The following is a 24,951-nucleotide window of genomic DNA, read 5'->3' on the forward strand; positions in this document are numbered from 1 at the left end:
GACATTTCAAGCATGAAAAATCGCTGATTAACAGCATTTGCAAACGAAAAAAAAAAAAGAAAAAATTGATTATTGACATCACATGCAATGACAAAAAGAGCTTTTTTTGCGGAGTGTAAAGCTTACTGTTAGCGGTTTAGCGAACGTACTTCTGGTGAACATTTCAAAATAAAACCACATCATGTTGGTCGTATAAATAACGATTTCTGGAGTTAATTCCACATATTTCAGAATTCAGATTCTACACTAGAGTATCTTAAAAATGACACCCTTTATGAAAAATCTGATTGGCAATGAATAATTAGTATACTACTATTATTTATAGTAGTATACTATAATAATGCTGTATTTTTTTTTTTAACAATTGTTTTGAATCATGTTGGAAAGGCGAAGTCAGTGTTCTGAATCTGTTTACATTCCATTCTTTATCACTAGTTAATGCTATCGGCATTTACACACGTTGTTTATTTGTGATTTATTCTTGTTATTTACGTGTTTATTTGTACTTTAATAAAGAAGTTAAGTATTCCAAAATGGTTTTGTGAATAAATAAGCGTCATCAAAAATTTCATTGCTAAATTAGTAGAAAAAGGGGGGAAAATTTAGATTAGTCGACAAATTGTAAATATAGTCTGCTGACCAATCGGGAGAAAATTAGTTGTTTGGGACAGCCCTAGTTATAGAGTGTACCGGAACATATTTCCCCCACACCCTTCTCACCTTTTTAACCCCTGACCCATTTCCATGCCTTAATACAAACATTTGTGCAAAAGCCCAGCAAAATGCATCTTGGGAATTGTCATTGCATTGGCATCTCCTATGATTGCCTTTCAGTATTTGTAATGATTTGGCTGCCTCCTAGTGGCTCTTTGAGGTAACTGACTTCCAGTCAGATTTACAAAGTCGCACCATTTATATACAGGTAGTCCCCGGTTTACGAACGAGTTCCGTTCCTTCGCTGGCTATTTAACCCGGATTTCCGCCTAATTAACCCTTTAAAGACCTCAAAACACCCTTTAAATAAAAAGAAAACTATCCAAAAACATGGATTATACATCATTATACTGTCCTCGCCGAGACGTTGGAGCTAAATCCTAGCTAGACAGTGAGCTAAGCTCCGAAATGACGATGTCAGACATCCTTGTGGTTTGTTGACTTTATTCAGCTGCTCATAAGATCAACACGAAACTAAAATAAAATGAAATTAAATCAGTCTCATCTTCAATAACAGCAATTCAAATTTGCATTTACAAATAGCTGCTGATACATCAATATCAAACAATTAGCGTGTATCAGTTAGCATCCGCTCATCATCAAAAACAATCACATAAACTCGCCCCAAGTATTCGACCACAATTGAAAACCCACAATAAACAATACAAAAGGAGTTATATACAGCCTTCCGTGCGACGATCCTTCCGGACAAAAATGTCTTTTTTTTTTTTTTTTTAAGAGGTCCACTTGTCCTTCAGTTTTAAGTCTTTCTGTTTCATTAGAGATCATTGTCTGGGATGACAGCCGTCCTTGACTAGTTCTCTTCCAACTGTATGTTTTGATTTTTTTTTTTTTTTTAATGCTGAAAAGGACGAAGTGTTCAGCGCTGACTTTTAACCTGAATGGCTGATTGATGAACTTAAGGGTCAAGGCAGATTGAGATTGGCATCTGTCCCTGACCGGCCAGCTTTGTGCTTCTCATTCCTCACTAAATGTACACTCGGTACTTTCATTTTGTTCCTGAATTGTGTGTCGTCATCTCCTGTTTGTTAAGAGAATGAAAGAACCTGTAAAAAGAAAACATTGACTTTTTTTCTTCAAGCCGTTTAATAATTAATTATTATTAATTATAATTAGTGCTGTCAAACGATTAAAACATTTAATCTAGTTAATCATATGTCAACTGTGTGATTAATCATGATTAATCACATTTCCCTTGGGATAAATAAAGTTGCTCTTCAGGAAAAAAAAATCTAGGAAAATACTATAATTGACTTAAAATTTGTTTTAAGATGAAATGTATGATGTGTGAATGAATTAATACTTAACCAAATAGAGTTTTAAGATTTTATTTAACAAATCAGCTCGTATAAAATAATGAATAAAATGTATGATTCACAAAAGAGCTTTAACAGATTAAAGTGCTTCAGACTAACAATGTGGCTCAAGTACCGTTTGGCATATTACCCAAAATTAACTGCTAATTCAAAGAGCAGACAAGCACAATACAGTAATAATAGCTTGTGTTTCAAAAAATTTGTAAACAACTTGTCTGTTAAATTGAAAATTTCACACAAATAAATGCAGCATTTGCAGTTTTACACTAAATTGCCTGAAAGCTGTGTCAGATATAAAAAAAATAAATTGTCAATTTTCACACTTAACTAAAAAACATTACACTAAACTGTGTGTAAAGGTGTTTAGAAACACTGCTTAAGTTAGCCAGTCATACTCTATTTTTTTTTTTTTTAACCAACTGCTCAGGCAAACTAGCTTATTGACATTTTCAGATAACAGCAAACCTTTTCTTTTGAACAATGTGCCCTGTCAAAGAAAACAGTCTCTCGCAAGGAACGGTTGTGGCAGGTGTGACCAGATACTCTTTTTTTAATGAGCCAGCTTACTGTGGGCAACACTGCGCAGACCAGCACTGTAGTGGACATGAGTCCATGCTGGCACTGTCTTGTACCTGTCTAGTGGTTTGTTATTGGCTGTTGTTGTTGTTTGTTGTCATTGGATTTTCAACGCCCTTGTCTTCGACTATGTTAATGGGTCTACACTCTACAGTCTCTGTCTACCCATGTAGCGATAGCAGTAGTCAACCTACTTGTTGTCTTTTGTTGACAAGTCCGAGTCCGCACTCTGCCAGTGTAGCTTGATGACTGCGGCTTGTTTCCTGCAGTGTTAGCGTCATTGCTAACACTAGGTGTGCCCGAAGGTGGTTCTTTAGGCTGGTTGAGCTTCGATCGAACGATAGTTCATTACATCAGTATGTGCACACAACTTTGGTTTTATCCAGATTTCCATTAGGCAGCTTTTTAAAACAGAATTTGGTCATCATCCTCACTCATCGTGGCTGGCTGCATTATGTCCTGCACTGCCACGCGGAGAATGTAAACATCAGCGTGTGGGACTACAGGAGGCAGTTGTGGCCAAACTTAGTGTGAGCGTTAAATTGCGTTTTTTTTGTGTTTTTTTTTTAATGCGTTAATATTTCCAGATTAATCATTGTCGTTAACACGTTATTGTTGACAGGCCTAATTATAATTAATTCATGAGTTTTAAATACGTTTCAGAAAAACATTTCATACATTTCTCAGATTATGGAAATACAGGGCCTATGTTCAGAGTGTTTTATTTGTTCTATATAGAGCAGACATGGCCAAAGTCCGGCCCGGGGGCCAAATGCGGCCCGTGGTCAAATTTCATCCGGCCCCCAGCCTCTGTCATTAAATCAATAGGCAAAGCAAGGCAAATTTATTTATATAGTACAATTCAACACAAGGCAATTCAAAGTGCTTTACATCACATGAAGATCATAAAAATCACATTTAAATCAATACAACGTAAAAACCAAGACAAAAGATCGCATTTAATCACAAATAGAATAAAAATAAATAAATAAAAATAAAACAGAAATAAAAATAAAAAACTACTACTAATAATAATAATTGAAATCAGCAATGGAGATAAGCACTCCATTTATAACGTCTGGCCCGCACACAATAACGTCTGGCCCGCACACAGACTTAATAAATTGGTCAGCAGTACTGCTACCAGCATATGAAGTAGCTTACACACTAAATGCTGCTCCTCATTTACCCACTAAAGGCAGCAGCACTCTAAGCAACATTACCCCTTGTGACCTTAACTTCCAATTTTCTAAAATGGCGACAACAAAAAAAAAGTTGACTGCGACGGCCTCAAGGTTAGGTGGAAATTGGACTATTTCTTCACTAAAATACGCAACAACCATGTCTGTCTCATTTGCAGAGACAGTCGCTGTTTTTAAAGAGTTCAATGTAAGGCGATATTACCAAAAGAGACACGCTGACATGTACGACAAGATTACAGGGAAGAAACGCAGCGAGAAATTGAATTAACTTGAAGCTAGTTTAATTTCACAGCAGCAAAAGTCAAAAAAGCTAGTTTAATTTCACACAGCAAAAGCCTGAGAGTCGAATGAGAACACCACAAAGGCTATTTGCGAGATTGTTGAAATTATCAGTTAAAAAAAATAATAAAATAATAAAAAATAATAAAACAAATGTGACACACAGAATGGCTTGCTAAAATTTGCCTAAATATATTGTTCTACGTGAAGAACGTCAGCCAAGGTCTGCCCTCCCCATTTTTACCACACCAAATCTGGCCCCCTTTGCAAAAAGTTTGGACACCCCTGATATAGAGGAACAGAGACACGCTATTTCCCGTGCATCTCAACAGGGTTACTTAGAGTTTACTCCACGTGCCAAGCGACATAGCAAGGACCGGCCTCACAGCACATCTCCTTTCTATTTTGAACATGTGTTATGGAGCATGTGAAAATTAGATTCTAAATTAGGGCTGAGGTAGTTTTTATATTGGATTTGAATAGAAAAGTTTATAAATTCATACCAAATAACAAAAATTAAAATGTACTAAATCTATTATAATTAGTTTTATTTTTTCCATGACTGACAGGTGAGTCCTTGACTGTAACCAACTAACTAGGAAGATGCTTGAACATTTACTCATTTTCAATTTAATGTGTTTTTTGTCAGATTCCGGTACGAGTGTTTATGCTGAGCTGCCTCAAGGTCAAATGGACTCTCTGCTCTCCATCATCTCAAGCCAAAGGGAAAGGTTCCGCTCCCGCAACCAGGAGCTTGAAGCCGTGAGTCACCGTCTCACGGGCTCACACGCCCCTCACACTCCATCCGTGACCTCTGACCTCCCACCACAGGAGAGCCGCTCCATGCAGCAGACCATGCAGGCCCTGCAAAACGAGCTGGACAGCCTGCGCGCCGACAACATCAAACTCTACGAGAAGATCAAGTTCTTACAGAGCTACGCCGGCAGAGTATGACACGCTCTTTTTTTAGCGTGTGCTGCGTTCTTGTATAGGGGTGTGACAGAATATCGAAAAGCTGATATACAGTGATCCCTCGTTTTTCGCGGTTAATGGGGGCCAGAACCCGGTGCTAAGTAAAAAAAAAAAAAAAAAAAAAAAAAAACGCGACCCCCAATTTGGCCAAATTTCAAAATTGTCCTAGATTCATGTGTGATACATCATTGGAAAGGTTAAAATCTCAATTTTCTGGGGGAAGAAAAATTCTGAACAGGAGGGCATTTAAAAAGCAAGGTAAATTTATTTATATAGCACAATTCAACACAAGGCAATTCAAAGTGCTTTACATCACATTAAGATCATAAAAATCACATTAAATCAATAGAATGTAAAAAAGACAATCGAAACAGGAAATCAAATTATACATAAAAATAGCATTTAATCACAAATAGAATTTTTTTTTTTTTAAATCTACTACTAATAAGAATTGAAATCAGCAATTGAGATAAAGCACAAGAGGAATAGAAAGCAAATAGCTTGAAATATATATAGGCAGTAATGGATATGCTGTGAGAAACAAAAGCGTTTTTAGCCCTGATTTAAAGGAGCTAACAGTTTGAGCATACTCAACACCTTCAGGTAACTTGTTCCAGAGGTAAGGAGCATAATAACTAAATGCTGCCTCACCCTGCTTGGTTCTTGTTCGTGGAACATACAGGAGACCGGTTCCAGACGATCTTAGGAGTCTAGATATTTCATAGGAATCTAACAAATCAAGTATGTATTTTGGTCCAAGTGCTTTGTAGACGAGCAGTAGTATTTTATAGTCTATCCTTTGACTCACTGGAGGCCAGTGTAACGACTTCAAAATCATTGTAATGTGGTCCAGTTTCCTTGTATTTGTGAGGACTCTGGCTGCAGCATTCTGTACTAGCTGCAGCTTCCTGACTGATTTTTTATCAAGACCCGTAAATATACCATTGCAATAGTCCAATCTGCTGAAAATGAATGCATGCATAAGTTTTTCCATGTCTTGTTGAGTCAGAAGCCTCTTAATTCTGGCTATATGTTTTAGGTGGTAATAAGCAGATTTAGTGACAGACTTTAAATGGCTATCAAATTTGAGGTCTGAATCAATAAGATTTCTGACTTCATTTGTAGCTTTAAGTGACATTGTGTTAAGGTGCCTGCTTATCTTTGACCTTTCCTTTTTTTGGCCCAAAAATGATCTCTTCTGTCTTCTCCACATTTAACTGGGGGGAAAATGTAACCCCCTTTTCTTTTTCAAATATTTACCCTTTTAAACATGTTTTTTTTTTTCCCCAATTTTTCTTTGTTTGGATCGATTATCTAAAGTATCAGGAAAAAAATACAACAGTAACAAAAAAATACAGTTAAGCGATAGTTATGAGGTAAATATTCGTGACCTACAGTATTTAGACACTATTTTTTTTTCATTGTGATGTAATTTGTTTAAAATATGCGAGTGAATAATTTTATAAAGTTTTTTTTTTTTTCTCAACTAAATATTTGACATCAATTACCGGTAATGATTCTAAGCTAAAAATGATAGACATTTCGAATAATAAATATAATTACCTTTGTTTTATGGCTGGTTTGAAACAAAAGCGGTTGTGCGGTGTCTGTAAACGGGGGTCTGCAGGGTAAAACGGACTAATTAAAAATGGTTTGGAGGCTTGCAGCGTCGTGAAGCTGCTATGACAGCATATAAACATATTGTTCTATCAAGCACAAGTTGTTTTGGCCTAAAATACAGCAGTTTATTTTAAAGAGGGGTGCAAGAGCAGAAACTGCATTTTCAGCCTTGTCTGTGTTTTCTGTCATATATCGATATATATTCACAAATTGTTTTAAGCACTTCAAATGTAATAATTATGGTTAGTTTTAAACATGTTACTGTCGGACCGAATTATTTTTAAACAAGAATTAAGTGGGAAAATGCTTGTCTTTATTAAATGCTTCATTGAGTGTGTCGACCCAAATCCGCTCAAGCTGCTCACTTACACACAGTGAGTTGCCACAGTAACTGTATTCAAGTTAAACGATGATTGACGTATGCAACGCTTTGAAGTTTTGGCTTCCTAGCGCCTCTGGCCAGATCAAACCTTAAAGTCTGTCAATCATCGTTAACTTAACCAAGCAACTCCAGTGCACTGCCTGACCAAGAAAAGCGGCAGGAGCGAGAGTGAGAGACTACGTGATTGGATCGGGACGGCTCCATAAAATGCTGCATTTATTTAATAATTGAAAAAAAAAATCCACGATGGACTGAGGGCGTGAAGTTTGAAGCACGAAGTAGCAAGTAATCACTGTATCGCGATAATTAGCAGCCCAAAGGTTATAGGTTATTTTCTGTTGATTTTGAGTTACTTCCTATTAATTTCGGGGACATTCTTGAGTAACTTGGGTTACATTTACAGGTCACTTCCTCTTCCTTCCTGCACTTCCTTTTGATTTTGAGTCACTTCCTATTCATTTGGGGACATTTTTGAGTCACTTCCTTTTTAGTAACCCAAAATCATCAGGCCCCAAACTCAACAGCAGGCTTCCTGCAGATCCTTAAAAGGTCTTAAGATGCCTTAAATTTAAAATCCGGATAGTCACGGTCTTAAATTGTCCTAAATTTAATGGAAAATTACGTAGATATTAGATTTCCAGACGATGTGTTTAATGCAGGAAAATAACTATAGTCTGCCGTAAGACCTCCAATGGTATGTGTTTGTTTTATTTATGGTCGTGCACTAAATACAAGAGTTTGGGGTTAATAAGGTGTATTCATACAGTTCGTTGTCCGCAACCTCGGTGTACGTCAGCGACTCGAGTTGTTGCCATGACGCCATTTCCTGGTTATTCGCGGTTGTAGAGGCGAGCTAGAATATGAAGAGATTGGGAAGTGTGAATTTAATGATGAATGGAGGGAGGATTGTTTATGTACAGTCGTATGAAAAAGTATCGAAACTTTTTTCTCACATTTCTGCATAAAATCACTATCAAATGTGTTCTAATCTTTGTCAAAATCACACAGACTAAAATGCAGTGTCATATTCATGGTTTTCATATTTTAATGAGGATAGCATGCAAACAATGACTGAAGGGGGAAATGAGTAAATGGTGTTATACTTGTACCGCGCTTTTCCACCTTCCAAGGCCCTCAAAACGCTTTACACTACATCGCCATCCACCTACTGGTGGCGCAGCAACGTGGGGTTCAGTATCTTGCTCAAGGATACTTAGATGAGTTCATCGGGACGGAGAATCAAACCCACAACCTCTGGGTTGGGGTACAACTACCCTACCACTGAGCCATGCCCCCCCAAGTCAGTGAACCATCTGCCTAAGGAGACTTAAAGAGCAATCGAAACCAATTTTTACCAAACATTTTAAGTCACGTGTGTGCCCAATCACTGATGAGTGGTTTAAAGCTGCCCCGCCCACTATAAAACTCACATCTGTTAAGAAATGTCTTGATAAGAAGTATTGTCTGATGTGCATCATGGCTCGGTGTTTTGAAACACTTTTTAGATACTGCTTATCCTATACAGTATGTCTAAGGGCCCAAAGATAGGGTCGTGTGATTTATACGCAATTACCACACGAAACGGGGAATATCACAATTTTATAACCAATAATTGTGATAGATTTGCATCAATACTGCTTACAGTCAAATACAGTATCTTACCAGATGTCAGGCCTATTACAGTTTATGATCAATTACTGTAATAATATGGCCTATTGGGATCGAGGAAAATCGGCAACACACACACACACACAAGGCTCTAACACTTCTCTGCGTTAAACAAGCGGCACATTTTATTTAACCCACAGAATAGAAGCGTTACTGTACAATCGCTCTAAACAAAGGCTTAATTACCGTGTGCTGGAAGGACGGAGAGCCGGGTTGTCCTCGGTAAAGTTGAGCAGAAAGTACCTGGCTGCACGTCTGACGCGTAAGACCACAGCAGACTCTCAGATTTAACACTGCTCCCTCCTTTACTTATATACTCTCGCCCCTTCTGCTTACACTATCTGTTTTCCTAGAACTCGCGAGTTGCGAGTTGTTTTTTCTCTGTGGTTACACCTGCTGCAACAGAAAGTTCATAAGTGCAACAGATCCACCACGAGTTTGCAAGTTCATAAGTTTCGTTTTGAATCAGCGTTGAAGAGGGCGAAAAGCAACATGTCTTTAATTTCCACTTCATTCCACTCCTGGTGCTTTTCGACCACTTACAACTTATTTCCTAATTAATTAAACCTTGCGCGTAAAATCTCCAATTCATCTGAATCCATTGGAGCCAGGGATCTCCCCATAAATTGGCGTATGCTAGCAGATCGTGGTCTGATACTATTATTTCCATAGCTGCAGTTAACATATCTAAGCGATTCTCATGTTGTTCTATTCTACGATAATAGAAGCCATCCCTATTATCCTGATAATCAATTATATGCCCCTCTTCCTCCGGAAATATATCTATGCAACATGCTGTTTGTGCGACAATGTTTCCTCGCGCCCTTATGTCGAATGTTTGGATCAGTATTTTCATGTTTATAGACGATGAAATATTTCACGGGCCAACATTCTTTTAATTCGTCTGACATAGCAACAAATCCCAATATTACAAAGCGTAGTTAAAGCAATGGCTATTAATACCAAAATCATTGGCGGTAATAACGTCACTCTAGCAGTATATGATAAGCCTGAAAAAATATCCCACCAATGGTGAGCAGATTGTTGCTGAATAATTTTAACTGCATGCAAAATTTCTCCTTTAGCCACTAATGTTGATATCATCAGTTGGGAAACATTAGACGCATGGGACTTAATCAATTTCTGGATCTCGGTGGACTGTTCCAATGCGCATTTGAAACGTTCCAAGGAGATTGACCATGGGGTGCGGAGCACCTCCCATTGCACAGCCGTAAACCGGTTAGCAACCGTGCAATTTGTCAACTGATACGTCCCGTTTCCCCACTGGAAGAAATGAACATCATATAGGCATCCTACGAATGGAACTGTTGGCAGCATGGAGTGATTTTGGGCTGTGGCCACACAAAGGGTGTGTGGTCCCACCTGCCACAAAATGTCCCTGCTGGGTTCCCTAGACCAGTCGCATAATACAAAATCTCCTGCTTTGATTAGACACGGGTTGATAATTTCAACATGCAATGTACAAGCTAGTCCTTTATCGGTTGTCTGACAAAGATCGGTATCAAAGGTTTGGTTTGTTTCTGGGTTAAACCATTCTCCTTCTATATGTAAAAACCAATATCCTAGTTTAGTTATAACGGGTAGTATCAGGAATTTGCATACCATAACGTTGGAGGCTACTTTATAGGTTGTCCAATATCCCCAACATTCCGTACTATTACAAGTGGTATATTCCGAATGTAATTGTAACCATAGTTTCGAAGATATATTCCAAACCCTACGCCACTCCTGATAATTCCCTGTAGTCATTATTCGTTCAAAGCGTTCTTTCTGCGCCCTTGCATTTAAGTTTTGTATACTACATGTAGTCCAATTTAATTGTTTAGTAGCGTTGGTTAATACCTCACTAGTCGCATTCCATACCGTTAGTTCCCATTTAAATACCTTTTTCCATAATTCAGCATTCTCCTTTTGACCCACTATCGCATTGGGAAGCCACATTCCCACTTTTACCAAGGCATCATGAGTGCCTTGTCCAGTTCCAGCTAATTTTGAGCGGGTTACTTCGTTATCAATAGTATTAAATACCCCTAATAACGTCCCTGTTCCCCCTAAAAACGTGTCATACCACTCTCTCTTCCTCCGAGCACACGATGAAAAAACAGGGAATACAACTTTCCAGTGCATTTTCGTAGTTGTCACTGATTGTGTCAAAGGTGTAATTTCATGTTAAGTACCTGTAAATTACACACAGTCATATTCAATGCATTAGAAATATTGGTTAATACTTCTTGTGTTGCATCCCACATCTCTTTATCCCATGACAATTGTGCTAAGAAAGACGCCGCTTCTTCATGAGGCGTGATAGATGTGGGCATCCAAAGCCCTACGGTCGAGAGACCGTGCGCAATGTCACTTCCGGTGTTGGACAACATAGTTCTGGTGACTTCTCCATCAATCGGGTTAGAGATGCTTAACACGATTCCGGTTCCACCCAGAAGGGTGTCGTACCATGCACGCTGTTTCCGTGTGGCACATGTGGGGAAAGGGGGAAACAAGACGATCCAGTGAATCTCCGTGTGCGTTTTCTTCAATCTGGGGACAAAGGGGGCAAAGGGGCCAATAGGGGGATCCAAAGGAACAGGAGCAGCAAATATGGGCCATAGAACCCATCCGATCCCTCGAACTTTCGTGCTGTTCGAGATCCATAGGTCAGACATGACCTCGGTCATCCACTCAGTGCCATTGCGTGAGTGACACGTTTTGTTGTCGAGATGCCACAGAACGACAGGTGTTTCAGACGTGACCGTGATGAGGCATCCTGCAGCCACCATGGGAGCCCTGCGAACCCTTCCTGCATTGTTGACTCCTGAGGTGCAGGGGGGGGGGGGTCCAGAGGAGCAGGGACGACCTTCCCTGGACACCGGACTCCCCGGGCGTCCTCCACCATGCAGAGCCGTAGCGATCTCCCAGCAGATGTCCCAATAAACCGCCTCCACATCACATTACCAATTGTCAGGCTGGAAGAAGCAGAAGAGATTTCAAACGCTTCGGACCAGACACATTTTTGTAAGTCAAATTGTATATGACAACCCCCAATTCGCCTTGATAATCAGCATCAATAACCCCCAGCAAGTATAGTTACCCCTTTAAGTGACAATCCAGATCTAGGTAAAATGTGCCCGTAGTGTCCCCTGGGACATTTGAGTCGTAAATCAAGACCAGCCGAACCCGGAGTAGCTCGAACAGGTAACTCGGCGGTTTCTGCAATCTTATAAGTTGTCCTGTATGTCTTCCACTCACATTCCCTGGCTAAAGGTACCCTTTGATGGCACAGAAAGCACCTTCTTTCTAACATTGCAAAGTCAAAATCATTATAATTATTTCCACTTGGCGAAGCGCCAATATTCACTTCTCTCTTCAGATTGTTCAATTCCGTCTTTTGTAATTTACTGTAATTCCATACATTATAAATTTTGCCATGGTTACTCATTACAAAATTGGCCACTATTCCACGTGACGACAAAATCTAGAATTGTCTATTAGCCACTGAGGTCACAGCCGAACAAAGACAGCCAAATTCCATCAGCATGCGATCCAAAGGCCGTAAGCCTAGACAATATTTCGTATCTTCAAAATTCCTTAAGAAAAACTTTCAAATTCAAACTATCAATAAAGCAACTCATGACAGTCAAATTCAAATTATCAATAAAGCAACTCATGACAGTGTTCAAGTTATCAATAAAACAACTCATGACAGTAAGTGTACATTATTAACCCTTAAGTTGCCAATACCACACCTCAACTGTTACAGCTGCATCAAGGTGAATAATCACTTTATCACTGTTCCCATTAACATAATTTGTCAACACTATCAATAATCCTTGTTGTTTTGAACTTCTGGGCGGGAACTGGAATACCGTCATCTGTTGATCAGGCAGATGCTGGCATGCAGCTGTCCCCACCCTCAGTCATATTCGATTAATCAGTTAATCAAATGTCTAAACACAGTTTAATCCATGAGCTTGTTGACAATTAAATTAATTACCCTTAACATTCTATAAATTTCAATGGAGCTCAACAATCTATTCTCATCTCTAATGAAATTCCATTTCAAAATCATTTTTGTTTTACCTGTTTTCCCAATTTGTTTCTCAATTTTATCCTAAATAATATAAGGAAAAGGCTGGAATATTCCCAGCTGCAATCACAACCTCCCCTTATAATCCATTTGGGCAAAAACCCAGCGAATGCCGTCGAGGACCCCATGTTGCAAATAGGGGCCACCGAAGGGCCGCACTCCTCATGTTGAAAAACGTTCCCTTCTTCCCATTTTGCGCAGTAAACGGTCAGCTATTCACACACGATCCCACGCAAAAAATCATCATCAGTCACGCGACCATAACTACAATTATACACACGCAATAAACGTTTAACTATTACACATGAGCTTCCCAAAAAAGAATCATGACGCGACGCAGCCTCACGTTCAGTCACACCACAACAACCATCCCCAATGACTTATCATACAGGACAGCACAATTTCAAATACAAATCAAAATTACCGTACATTCTACCAGTGGCTCACACCAGACCAAACATAAAAACATACAATTTGAGCTCAATGACAAACTAACTGTCAACACAGATCCACAGAAATTCCAATTTATCTGACGATAATTTTGGGTAGATGGACGGGATCGTTTCTGGTGGCAATGTTTTTTCATCCCCGTCCCCCCACAAATCTCCTTTCCAGACCTCGGGCTGCCATTCTTTTGACAACTCGCGAGTAAACGCGCGCACTGATTTTGGTTCAATGTGGCGATTCACTTTCCGCTTACTCGCCCGGATTTTCTTGGAAATGTGCATTACGGTAGTGTCCAAGATCGCGTTAACCCGTTCTACTTCATGTTTTAGGCGCTTTATTTCTTCGGATTGCTCGTCTATGATTTTCTTTTGCTGCGTATCAGACACTATGGCCTCATCTACCGCTTTGTTACGATCTTTCCATGCCTCCGCACAAATCCACATCATTTCCCTTACACCCCCTAAATGTGCTCTCTTACGGACCTCCACCGCATTTAGCATATCCTTAACTAAAGTCGGATTAGTCCCCTTTACTTCACGCTGTCGCGGTCCAGGGCGTCCCCCGTTACGCCGCAGCAACTTTCCAATCTCCCTGTACTCATGACTGTCCCACCCCGGAACCTCCGAGACACAGTCCTCTGCCGAACCCTGAGGTTCGTCCAAAAGTTTACTCTTACTCAGACAACAAGCCATACTCTCTGTACTCACGATTGTCTCACCTCGGTATTTCCTTCCCGAGACGCAATCAAATACAACTGTCCCACCCCGGTATGTCCTTCCCGAGACGCAGTTGTCAATCAAACACGACTGTCCCACCCCGGTATTTCCTTCCCGAGACGCAGTCTTCAATCGAACCCAGCGGTTCGTCAAAAGTCTAGCCACAAGATGTATTAGTTGCAGTTTTCCTACAATCCCATCCTCGTCGCCATAAAATGTTTTGAAACACTTTTTAGATACTGCTTATCCTATACAGTATGTCTAAGGGCCCAAAGATAGGGTCGTGTGATTTATACGCAATTACCACACGAAACGGGGAATATCACAATTTTATAACCAATAATTGTGATAGATTTGCATCAATACTGCTTACAGTCAAATACAGTATCTTACCAGATGTCAGGCCTATTACAGTTTATGATCAATTACTGTAATAATATGGCCTATTGGGATCGAGGAAAATCGGCAACACACACACACACACAAGGCTCTAACACTTCTCTGCGTTAAACAAGCGGCACATTTTATTTAACCCACAGAATAGAAGTGTTACTGTACAATCGCTCTAAACAAAGGCTTAATTACCGTGTGCTGGAAGGACGGAGAGCCGGGTTGTCCTCGGTAAAGTTGAGCAGAAAGTACCTGGCTGCACGTCTGACGCGTAAGACCACAGCAGACTCTCAGATTTAACACTGCTCCCTCCTTTACTTATATACTCTCGCCCCTTCTGCTTACACTATCTGTTTTCCTAGAACTCGCGAGTTGCGAGTTGTTTTTTCTCTGTGGTTACACCTGCTGCAACAGAAAGTTCATAAGTGCAACAGATCCACCACGAGTTTGCAAGTTCATAAGTTTCGTTTTGAATCAGCGTTGAAGAGGGCGAAAAGCAACATGTCTTTAATTTCCACTTCACTCGGTCAAAAGAGCTGTCTGAAGACCTGCAATCAAGGATAGTTGATTTGTATGAAGCCGGGAAAGGATACAAAAGCGTCTCTAAAAGTCTGGATGTTTATCACTCAACCATCAGAGATGTTGTCTACAAATGGAGAGCATTGGACACTGTTTCTTCTCTCCCAATGAGTGGCCGTCCACCAAATATGACACCAAGAGTTCAGCGCAGAATACTCAGAGAGGTAAAAAAGAACCCTAGAGTGTCTGCTAAAGACACATCTCTGCTAAAGACACATCTCTGACTGACTGTTTCACTGAAATAGAAATCTGGTTTACCCACAATTTCCTAAAACTTAACAGTAATAAAACTGAGGTTCTCCTCGTTGGCTCTAAATTCACCATCTCCAAAAACCATAACATATCCATTACCATTGACAACTCCACTGTTTCACCCTCCCCCCAAGTCAAGAGCCTAGGAGTAATCCTCGACAACACACTTTCCTTTCAATCGCACATCAGTAACATTACCCGGATTGCCCACTTTCACCTATGCACCATTAATCGTCTCCGCCCTTCCCTCACCCCACATTCTGCTGCAATCCTGGTTCACAGCCTTGTCACTTCCCGCCTGGATTACTGCAACTCCCTCCTCTTCGGCCTCCCTCGTAAAACTCTCCATAAACTCCAACTGGTCCAGAATTCAGCTGCCCGCATCATAACCCGTACCCCGTACCATCCACCACATCACTCCAGTCCTCCAACAGCTTCACTGGCTCCTGGTCCAATTTCCAATACAGTTCAAAGTTCTCCTCCTCACATTCAAGGCCATCCATAACCTCTCCCCTCCATACCTGTCCGATCTCATTCATGTTACTACTCCCTCCAGTGCCCTTAGATCCTCCTCCTCCATACAACTGTCTGTCCCCCCCGCTCGCCTTAGCACCATAAACGCTCGGCTCCCCGACTTTGGAATTCACTCCCACCCGACCTCAGGAACACAGACCCCCCCCCCTTTTTTTTTTCAAACAAAACTCAAAACTCACCTGTTTAGACCAGCCTATACACAATAATCACTTAGTTCTGGTCTTTTTAAATGCCCCTATATCTCTTTTAGTATTTTAAATTTCCTTATGCGTTATATACTTTCATTTTCTCACTTTTAATATTTTTCAATGATTGTACGGCGACCTTGAGTGCCAAAAAGGCGCCTTTAAATAAAATGTATAAATGTATAAAATGTATTATTATTATTATTAAAGACTTACAGAAATCACCGGCACAGTCGAATATCTCTGTGCACACATCAACTATATGTAAAACTATGGCCAAGAATGATGTTCATGGAAGGACTCCACGGAGGAAGCCACTGCTGTCCAAAAAAACATTGTTGCTTGTTTAATGTTCACAAAAAGGCACTTGGACACTCCACAAAAGTTTTGGCAACATATTTTGAGGACTGATGAAACCAAAGTTGAATTGTTTGGGAGTAACACACAACATCATGTGTGGAGGAATAATGGAAAAGCTCACCAAAATCAACAACTCATCCCGACCATGAAGCATTGTGGAGGGAGCATCATGATTTGGGGCTGTTTTGCTGCCTCAGGTCCTGGACAACTTGCAATCATTATTGGAAGAATTAATAAGTTTATCAGGATGTTTTGCAGGAAAACCTGAGGCCGTCTGTCAGACAGTTGAAGCTAAAAAGAGGATGGATGCTGCAACAACACAATGATCCAAAACACTGAAGTAAATCAACTTCAGAATCGTTTCAGAAGAACAAAATACACATTCTGGAGTGGCCAAGTCAAAGTCCAGACTTGAACCCCATTGAGATGCTGTGGCATGACCTAAAGACAGCGATTCATGCCAGGTATCCTAGGAAACTGACTGAACTACAGCAGTTTTGTCGAGAAGAATGAGCCAAAATTAGTCTTGATCGATGTGCCAGACTGATCTTTAACTACAGGACGCATCTGGTTGAAGTCATTGCTTCCAAAGGGGGGGGGGGGGGGGGGGGGCACAAAATATATATTTATATATTATATATTTGATAGAATAATATTTTCCCCCTCCTGTCATTGTTTGCATACTATCCTTATTCAAATATGAAAACCTATAAATGTTTGGGTAGTTTTAGTTAAAGCAGTTTTTTTCATCTGTGTGATTTTGACAAAGATCAGATCACATTTGATGGTGATTTTATGCAGAAATGTGAGAAATTCCAGAAGGTTCAGATACTTTTCATACCACTGTAAGTAGTGGTTAACTGGTGAAAAAAACAACAGTGCAAAGTAGAAGTATCACAATATATCGAAAAGGTGATATGTCGCGGTACATTGTAACCCAAAAGGTTATCGATATGCTCCCACCAAGACTTGATATAAAAAAAAAAAATTTTTTTTAAGGAACCAATGCCCCAAAATCAACTCATTGCCTTACATTGGCTGCCATAGACGTCCAATTCATAGCAGAAGGATCCAAAATGTTTCTGCTTATTAGTTGTTTTGTAGAATATCCTAGAATGATTTCTTAACCTATATATCGATAATTGTTGGATCGCTATATCGTGAGGTCATCGTTATCGTGAGCCTTGTATCGCAAATTGTATCTTGAGGTACCCAGAGGTATTATGTATTACTTATGCGGAAGACACTCCATTTTGTTTATGCTCTAGGCCGGAGGTAATGACGACACAGTGATGCGTTACTCCTCCCAGTACGAGGAGAGGTTGGATCCGTTCACTTCCTTCAGCAAGAAGGTACAAAACATGACCAATCTGTGAGACCTCTTCATTTTATATGCCACGCTGATGCTGTTATTTCTGTCAGGAGCGTCAGCGGCGCTACTTGAGCCTCAGCCCTTGGGATAAAGCGACCCTGAGCCTGGTACGGCCTCAAACAAACGTCATCAACCTGCTTCTTAACCTAACTTGGTCTCATCCCTCCCGCAGGGTCGCGTGATCCTCTCCAATAAGACGGCGCGCACCGTGGCCTTCTTCTACACTCTGTTCCTGCATTGTCTGGTCTTCTTGGTGCGTCAGAAAAGAGCTTTTGATACACCATTAAAATTGCTCATAGCACATCTTCTTACCCTTTGTAACAGGTGTTGTACAAGACCGCTTGGAGCGAGAGCATTGGGAGAGACTGCTCGGCTTTCTGTGCTAAAAAGTCAGTAAGAACGACAAAGTTGACATTTTGTCATTTAGATTTACTGATAGATTTGATAAATCATGTTATTTTAGATGTATATGGCAGGAAAACACTAAGGTGACTTCAAGTTCTGCTCTGAGACCCTCAATTTGACCAGATTTAAAAATTGTCCTATATGCATGTGTGATACATCACTGGAAAGCTTAAAATCTATATTTTCTGGGGGGGTGGGGGGGGGATTGAACAGGAGGGCATTTAAAAAATAATTTTTTTTTTTTAAACAGCAAAACCCTAACTGGAGGCGAGAGCACACGAGAGCAGAATTAAAGACGCCATGATTTTAGCGAGATATTATCGCATACTTACCTGGTATTGATCCAAAAACTCCATGTAGCATGTATCATCTAGAGTCAAGACAGAGATGTGAATGGCCACAGCCTGATTTTTGGGGGATTTTATGGGTGAAACATAGTAATATAACAAGGGTCGTGATGCAGAAATCACAGACATCAAGGAGTGGTCGAGATGTTCTTCTTCATATATTTACCCTTTTAAAGTTTTTTTTTTTTTTTCAGTTTTTCCTTGTTTGGATCGATTATTTATCATCTAACATACTGGGCAAAATGCGACAGTAACAAAAGAATACAATTAATCGATAGTTATGAGGTAGATATCCGTGACATTTTTACAGACGCCATTTTTTTCATTGTGACGTAATTTGTTTAAAAATTTTAAATACGCGAGTGAAAAAAAAAATTGAAGTCATTCGTTTTTACGAAATATTAGACACCTATTATTGATTCTGAGATAAAAATGACACATTTTGAGGAATAAACATAATTATTTACCCATAGGCGGATCTACTATTCAGGCGAAGTAGGTGATCGCCTTTGGCCCCCAACCAGTAGGGGGCCCCCAACCAGCTGCCCTTGCCCCAACGAGCAAGGGCTTGGGCCACCGGAGCTAGCAGCACCCCCAACTATTCGTCCGTATAATTATGTCAGCATACCAAACAAACAAATAACAAAACAAAAAGAAAGCCATTTGAATGCTGCATTTATATTATCTCTCCCCCACACACAAGCACTACAATGGACTGTTCCGCGACGACGGACTGAGTATCAGTCGCTTAACTTCATTTAGCGCCGTTTAGCATCGCTTAGCTCTGCTTAGCTGTTCGTTAGCTTCACTTAGCTCTCCTGCATTTTTCACGCCACTAAGCTCGCTATTTTTACAGCTCACTTGCTACTTTGCACGTCGGCTAACTTTCTTCTTCTTCACACCAAACATAAAATACACGACAGCACACCCTGTGGCGAAACAATGTAGTACAGTTCCAGTCAGTCATACAATAACACTCAACAGCTGGTTAACAGCATTTGCTAACGAAAAAAAAAAAAAAATCTATTAGTGACACCACAAGCAACGACGAAGAATGTTTTTTACGGAGTGTAAAGCTTTCGGTTAGCGGTTTAGCGAACGTACCTCCGGTGAACATTTCAAAATAAAAGCACATCATGTTCGTCATATAAATAACAAGTTCTGGAGTTAATCCCACATACTTTAGAATGAATATTATAATATGTAGAGTAAATACTACAGAATACAGATTCTACACTAAGAATAGCTTTCAAATGACACTCTTTATAACACGTATGATTGGCAATGAATAATTATTATAATTATTATTAAAGATACACGATAATATCGGTCACCGATAATTATCGGCCGTTAATGGCAATTATGACGTCACACAGATAATCCAGATAATAAAAAAATTCAACCGATAATGCAATCCGATAATTATATACTTGATTTAGCCTCTAAATGTGCGCAACCGAAGAATTCAGCACGCCGCCTCCTCAACCCCTCCCCTCCCTGAAGCCCCTGAGGGAGGAGGGGTTGAGGAGGCGGAGTTACACGACAAGAAGTAGTTGAATATTATGGCGGCTGTTACTGAAAAAAACGACGCTCTCGCCATCGGCGAAACATGTACCGTAGAAGTTCCACGAGGCAGAAAGAAAGCGTCCTCATTCAAAACCACTAACCCAGCAGCCATTTAAAACTGCATCACAAAAATTTTTGGAGCGAAGACGAGGCTGCTGCTAGCGGGAATGCTAAAGCTCTTGTAAACACTAAGTTAAACTACAGGGCTTGTGACGATACAGAGTCGGGCTGTTTGGGAATGCAGCCCAAGGCGGGTGGTAAATTCGCATATAAGGCTAAACACCGGCACGACTGGCGACCGATAGTCGGCAAGTAGCCGTCTTCCGACGGAGCCCGCCGCTCTGGCCGGTCCGGCAGGCCGCGCCGAGCCCGGTTCCCGGCCTCGGGACCTCCGGCGAACACCCCGGTTTCTCGAGCGTTCCCCCACGGCGTGCGAGCAGAGCCAGGACCCGAATACGCCGCGGCAAACCGGCCGGGGCGGGCGGATTATCCAGTACGAACGTAGCTGCCGCCGAGACGAGACACTGTTTTTTTTTTTTTTTACCTAAATGACCCGAGAACCAAAGTCCTAGATAAAAAAAATAATGCGGTTTATACGACCACCATTCTTCATGAAAAAGTGATATCCAGTAAGCAAGCTTATCATGACGGCACAGTGGTTAGATGATAATTTAAACATGGAGAAAACGAAGTCAGCCAGTCAATAATGCACTCAGTATGTAAAATGACGAGCGGTCAGATGACTTTGTAACGCTGCCTTTATTTTCGGCTTAACAAAACTCAGGCACAAAACAACGCGCACGCAGATGCGAGCTCCAGCTCCGTCCAAATAGTACTGCCGTGTAGCAGTTTAGCTGCTGTAAAGCAAATGTCGTGAAAGCCGCAAATGTAAACAAAGCGCTGTACAATGGCTACATGATATCTCCCTCTTTTGAGTTAATCATTTTCACAGTGTGCAACAAAGCATATAACATTAGCAATCACTTTTCAAATTATTTAACTTATTTCTCTGCTCAATTACAGTCACAGTAGATAATCAAATTCTTAAATCAATATTCTGTAGCCACAAATATTATTCAAAATCTTTCCTTCTTCCAAGTTTTTTTTGTGTTTTTTTTTTTTTTTTTTAGGATTAAGTATAATAATTTATTGCTTAAAACAAGGCTGTTAAGATTATTTTCAGCTAGCTATTTTTCTTCCAAGAAATCTGAGAGAAATACACTTGAAGCGATGGCAGATAATTTCACTTATTGCCAATAGATTTACACTTGTTTTGCAGTGTATTAATGTGCTATATGTTAGGAATGGCTTACTTTTAAAGGCATTTTTGTGCAACTTAGTTTTTTACTCTGAAAGTAATTGTTGCCAAAGGTTTACCATTACACAATGTCAGACAATCTGTCATTATTTAGATGTTTGAATTGACGACTTGTTCATATTTTATGTTGAAAAAAAGAGCAATAAATTATATTTTTGCACAGTAATATTTTCTTTTGTGTATACTTTAAAATTTTACATAAATCTTTTGATAGAATTATCGGTTTGACATTATCGGTTATCGGTTGGAATGAGGAGGAAATTATCGGTTATCGGTTGAAAAATGTATTATCGTGCATCACTAATTATTATACTACTATTATACTGTATATAGTAGCATAATAATAATGCTAGAATTTTTTATTAAGAATTGTTTTGAATAATGTTGGAAAGGCAAAGTCAGTGGTCTGAATCTGTTTACTTTGCATTCTTTTGCACTATTATAGTAAATGCTATCTGCATTTAACCTCATTCTGTATTTGTGATCAATTATTGTTATTTACATGATTATTTGTACTTTAATAAAGAATTTAGGTGTTCCAAAATGGTTTTGTGAATTAATAAGCGTCAACAAAAATTTCATTGCTAAATTAGTAAAAATAATAAATAAATAAAAATTAGATTAGTCGACTAAACGTAAAACTAGTCGGCTGACTATTCAGGAGAAAATTTGTCGTTTAGGACAGCCCTAGTGTACCAGAACATATTTCCTCCACACTCTTCTCACCTTTTTAACACCTGACCCATCACGAGGGCCCCTGGATATGTTCGCCTTAGGCCCCAAAATTGCCAAGTCCGCCACTGTACTTACCTTCTTTTCATGGCTGGGTTGAAACAAAAGCGGTTGCGCGACGTCTGTAAACGGGTGTTTCCAGGGTAAAAGGGACAAATTAAAAAATAGTTTGGGGGCTTAATGCGCCATAAATCTGCTATGGCAGCATATAGTCATATTGTTCTATCAAACACAACAGTTCTTTTGGCTTAAAATACAGCAATTTGTTTTAAAGAGGAGTGCAAGAGCAGAAACTGCTTTTTCAGTCTTGTCTGTGTTTTCCGCCATATACAGTGGTACCTCTACTTCCGAACATCTCTACATACAGAATTTTCAGGTTAAGACACGCCTCAACGGGAAAATATTAGAGTTCAAACCATCAAACATCTAAGAAAACTCCCAGTCACATAAAGTACAACTGTGCAAATTTCGTCAAAACCTCTCAGCTGTTTCAGACTCCATAGGGGAAAAAACAGACACGCACACACCCACACACTCAGTTCATTTTATACTGTAAATAAGTAAAGATTTACTGTGTACATTATTTTTCACTCATGTAGGGTTTACAATTTTTCAGCATTTTATAATATTTAACAGAACATTATATATTCTTAAATTGGTTTTAAATTTGACATTTGTCAAAATTTTTAAAAATTGTTTCATGTCATTCATTATACACACACCTTTTTAGGTGATTTTTAATAGATAACTTACAATGTACCTATTAGTTTAACCATTTTTGCATGATTTATGTACAGATTGTATATTAGCAGATATTTAGACACCCCCCCCACACACACCGCAATATTTTTTAGATTTTTTTCACCTAAACTACATATACAATATATAAAATATATTTCTTACATTCATTTGTTTTTGTCTACCTCACAGGTACTCCGACCACTTGCATCGCTTCCACGAGAACGACCCAAACCTGTAAGGTGTCGTCTGCGTGTGACTTGACCGCTGCACTTGCCTCATTTGGACTCCCACATGAAGAAGCAGATGCGCTTTTGTTGTGGCAGTTAACTGACGTCTCCACTACTGGGCAGTGTTGCGTTGTGATTCTATGTTTTCCCCCATTCCTTTTCTTTCTATCTTAAATTGCAGTTAATCGAGAGAAATTTGACAGTTTATGGGATTAGATTGAGAGGGCTGCCAGGGAATGAGCATGTTTCATTGCCATTGATGATAATAGACGTTCAATCGACTGTTGATTGGATGTCTTTCGCCGTTAATGCAGCCAACGAGTGCAAAATCAAGAGTTATTTTAAGATTAATTAGAAGATGAAACATCAAAATTGATTTATCTTTAGAAAAATATTACATAGATGATAGCTACTTAAATTTCTCTGTATTGCACATTTATTCCTAATAAAGTTAATCCAGCAAATTATGGTATTTAACCCAGTTTATTTTATTATTAGACCCCCTGGAGGGCGGAGGTCTGTGATCTTTCTATGTTTTTCTTCATCTTTTGGACACAAACTAAAATGTCTACGCCTCCATTGTTTGTGGGATGAAATTCTATAGGTATATTCTAAGGATGTGTACATATCGATACTCGCAACCTAGTTTTTAACAGTTTTTTGTATCCAAGCCCATAGACTTTATCATCAGTTTTGTTATACTTATGCATAGACATTATATGATATTGGCGGGTCACATTCCCCAGACACTGCGCTACGCCTTCCAGTGTTGTCAGTAACATGTAATCTGATTACTTTCTTCAGTAACGAGTAATCTAACGCGTTAATTTTTCCAAGCCAGTAATCCGATTAAAGTTAGTTTCCCTAGTGCCCGTGCGTTACTATTTTGTTTTTGTCCTCATAATGTATGTAGAATGAAGAATACTGTAGTCATGTATGAAGAGCATTTCTCATCGGGGAAAAGAAAAACGGCGCACGTGTTTTACGGTGCTGTTTGAGGCTGAGCGCTGTCTGCCACGGCGGCCAACAACATAGCATTCTGACGAGGCAGCGAGGCTAACAGTGAAAGGCAGGATATGTACCGCAAATAGATGCCTTTGCTCACTGGAAATACAGCCATTACCTCACATTTCTGTCCAGTAAAGATGACAAAAGTATCTCCGACTGACTTCACATTTCTCTCCAATAAAGATGACAAAAAATATCTCCGTGCATCGCAAATTTTGCACTGGCTCAAAAGGGCAGTCGACCGCTAATAACTCTACATCTAATTCAAGGAACCACTTGGAATTACAGCACAACGCGACAAAAATCGGATCAAAGCCAACAGGTAACGAGACAGCCAGCACTTTTACAGTTTGTAACCAGCCTTTAAGTACATTTTATAGTTATAATTTGTAACCATAGGCGGAGTGTGACGTGTGTGTGTGTGTGTGTGGGGGGGGGGGGGGTGAAAAAAGAGCGAGTCAAAAGTTTGGACACGCCTCATCATTTGTGCTTTTTATATATTTTCACTACTATTGTAAATTCTCAGTGAAAATATTAAAACTGAATGAACATGAGGAATTATGTTCTTGTAAACAGGTTTTATATTGTACATTCTTCAAAGTGTCCACCCTTGAGGTGTCTCCAAACTTTTGGCCTATACTGAATGCATTATGAAATACAGTGGTACCTCTACATACGAAGTTAATCCGTTCCAGGACCTTGTTTGTAAGTCGAAATGGTCGTATGTCGAGCAGGATTTTCCCATAGGAATACATTATAATTCCATTAATTCGTTCCACAGCCCAAAAACCTGCACTAAATCCTTAAAAAATACTGCTGGTGCTATTACAAATGGCAATTACACGTAGCAAAACAAATAAATTATAAATCAAAATTGGAATAATGTAATAAAAAGAATAATAATAATTCCTGTAATAGTG

The 24,951-nt window shown here is 39.6% G+C and overlaps 1 protein-coding gene across 1 annotated transcript in view; it reads left to right on the top strand.

The window, feature by feature from the left end:
* cux1b (cut-like homeobox 1b) overlaps positions 1 to 24,400 on the top strand; it is a 166,726-nt gene extending 142,326 nt beyond the window's left edge. The window contains exons 16-22 of the mRNA XM_057839484.1: positions 4,758 to 4,870; positions 4,940 to 5,056; positions 17,584 to 17,667; positions 17,738 to 17,794; positions 17,860 to 17,940; positions 18,012 to 18,076; positions 22,986 to 24,400. Of these exons, the coding sequence (XP_057695467.1) occupies positions 4,758 to 4,870; positions 4,940 to 5,056; positions 17,584 to 17,667; positions 17,738 to 17,794; positions 17,860 to 17,940; positions 18,012 to 18,076; positions 22,986 to 23,034 (566 nt within the window). The 3' untranslated portion in view covers positions 23,035 to 24,400. The remainder of the gene's footprint in view (positions 1 to 4,757; positions 4,871 to 4,939; positions 5,057 to 17,583; positions 17,668 to 17,737; positions 17,795 to 17,859; positions 17,941 to 18,011; positions 18,077 to 22,985) is intronic.
* The last annotated feature ends 551 nt before the right edge of the window (positions 24,401 to 24,951 follow it).

This window comes from Corythoichthys intestinalis, chromosome 6 (assembly GCF_030265065.1).
Source record: "Corythoichthys intestinalis isolate RoL2023-P3 chromosome 6, ASM3026506v1, whole genome shotgun sequence".
In the NCBI taxonomy this organism is placed as follows: Eukaryota; Metazoa; Chordata; class Actinopteri; order Syngnathiformes; family Syngnathidae; genus Corythoichthys; species Corythoichthys intestinalis.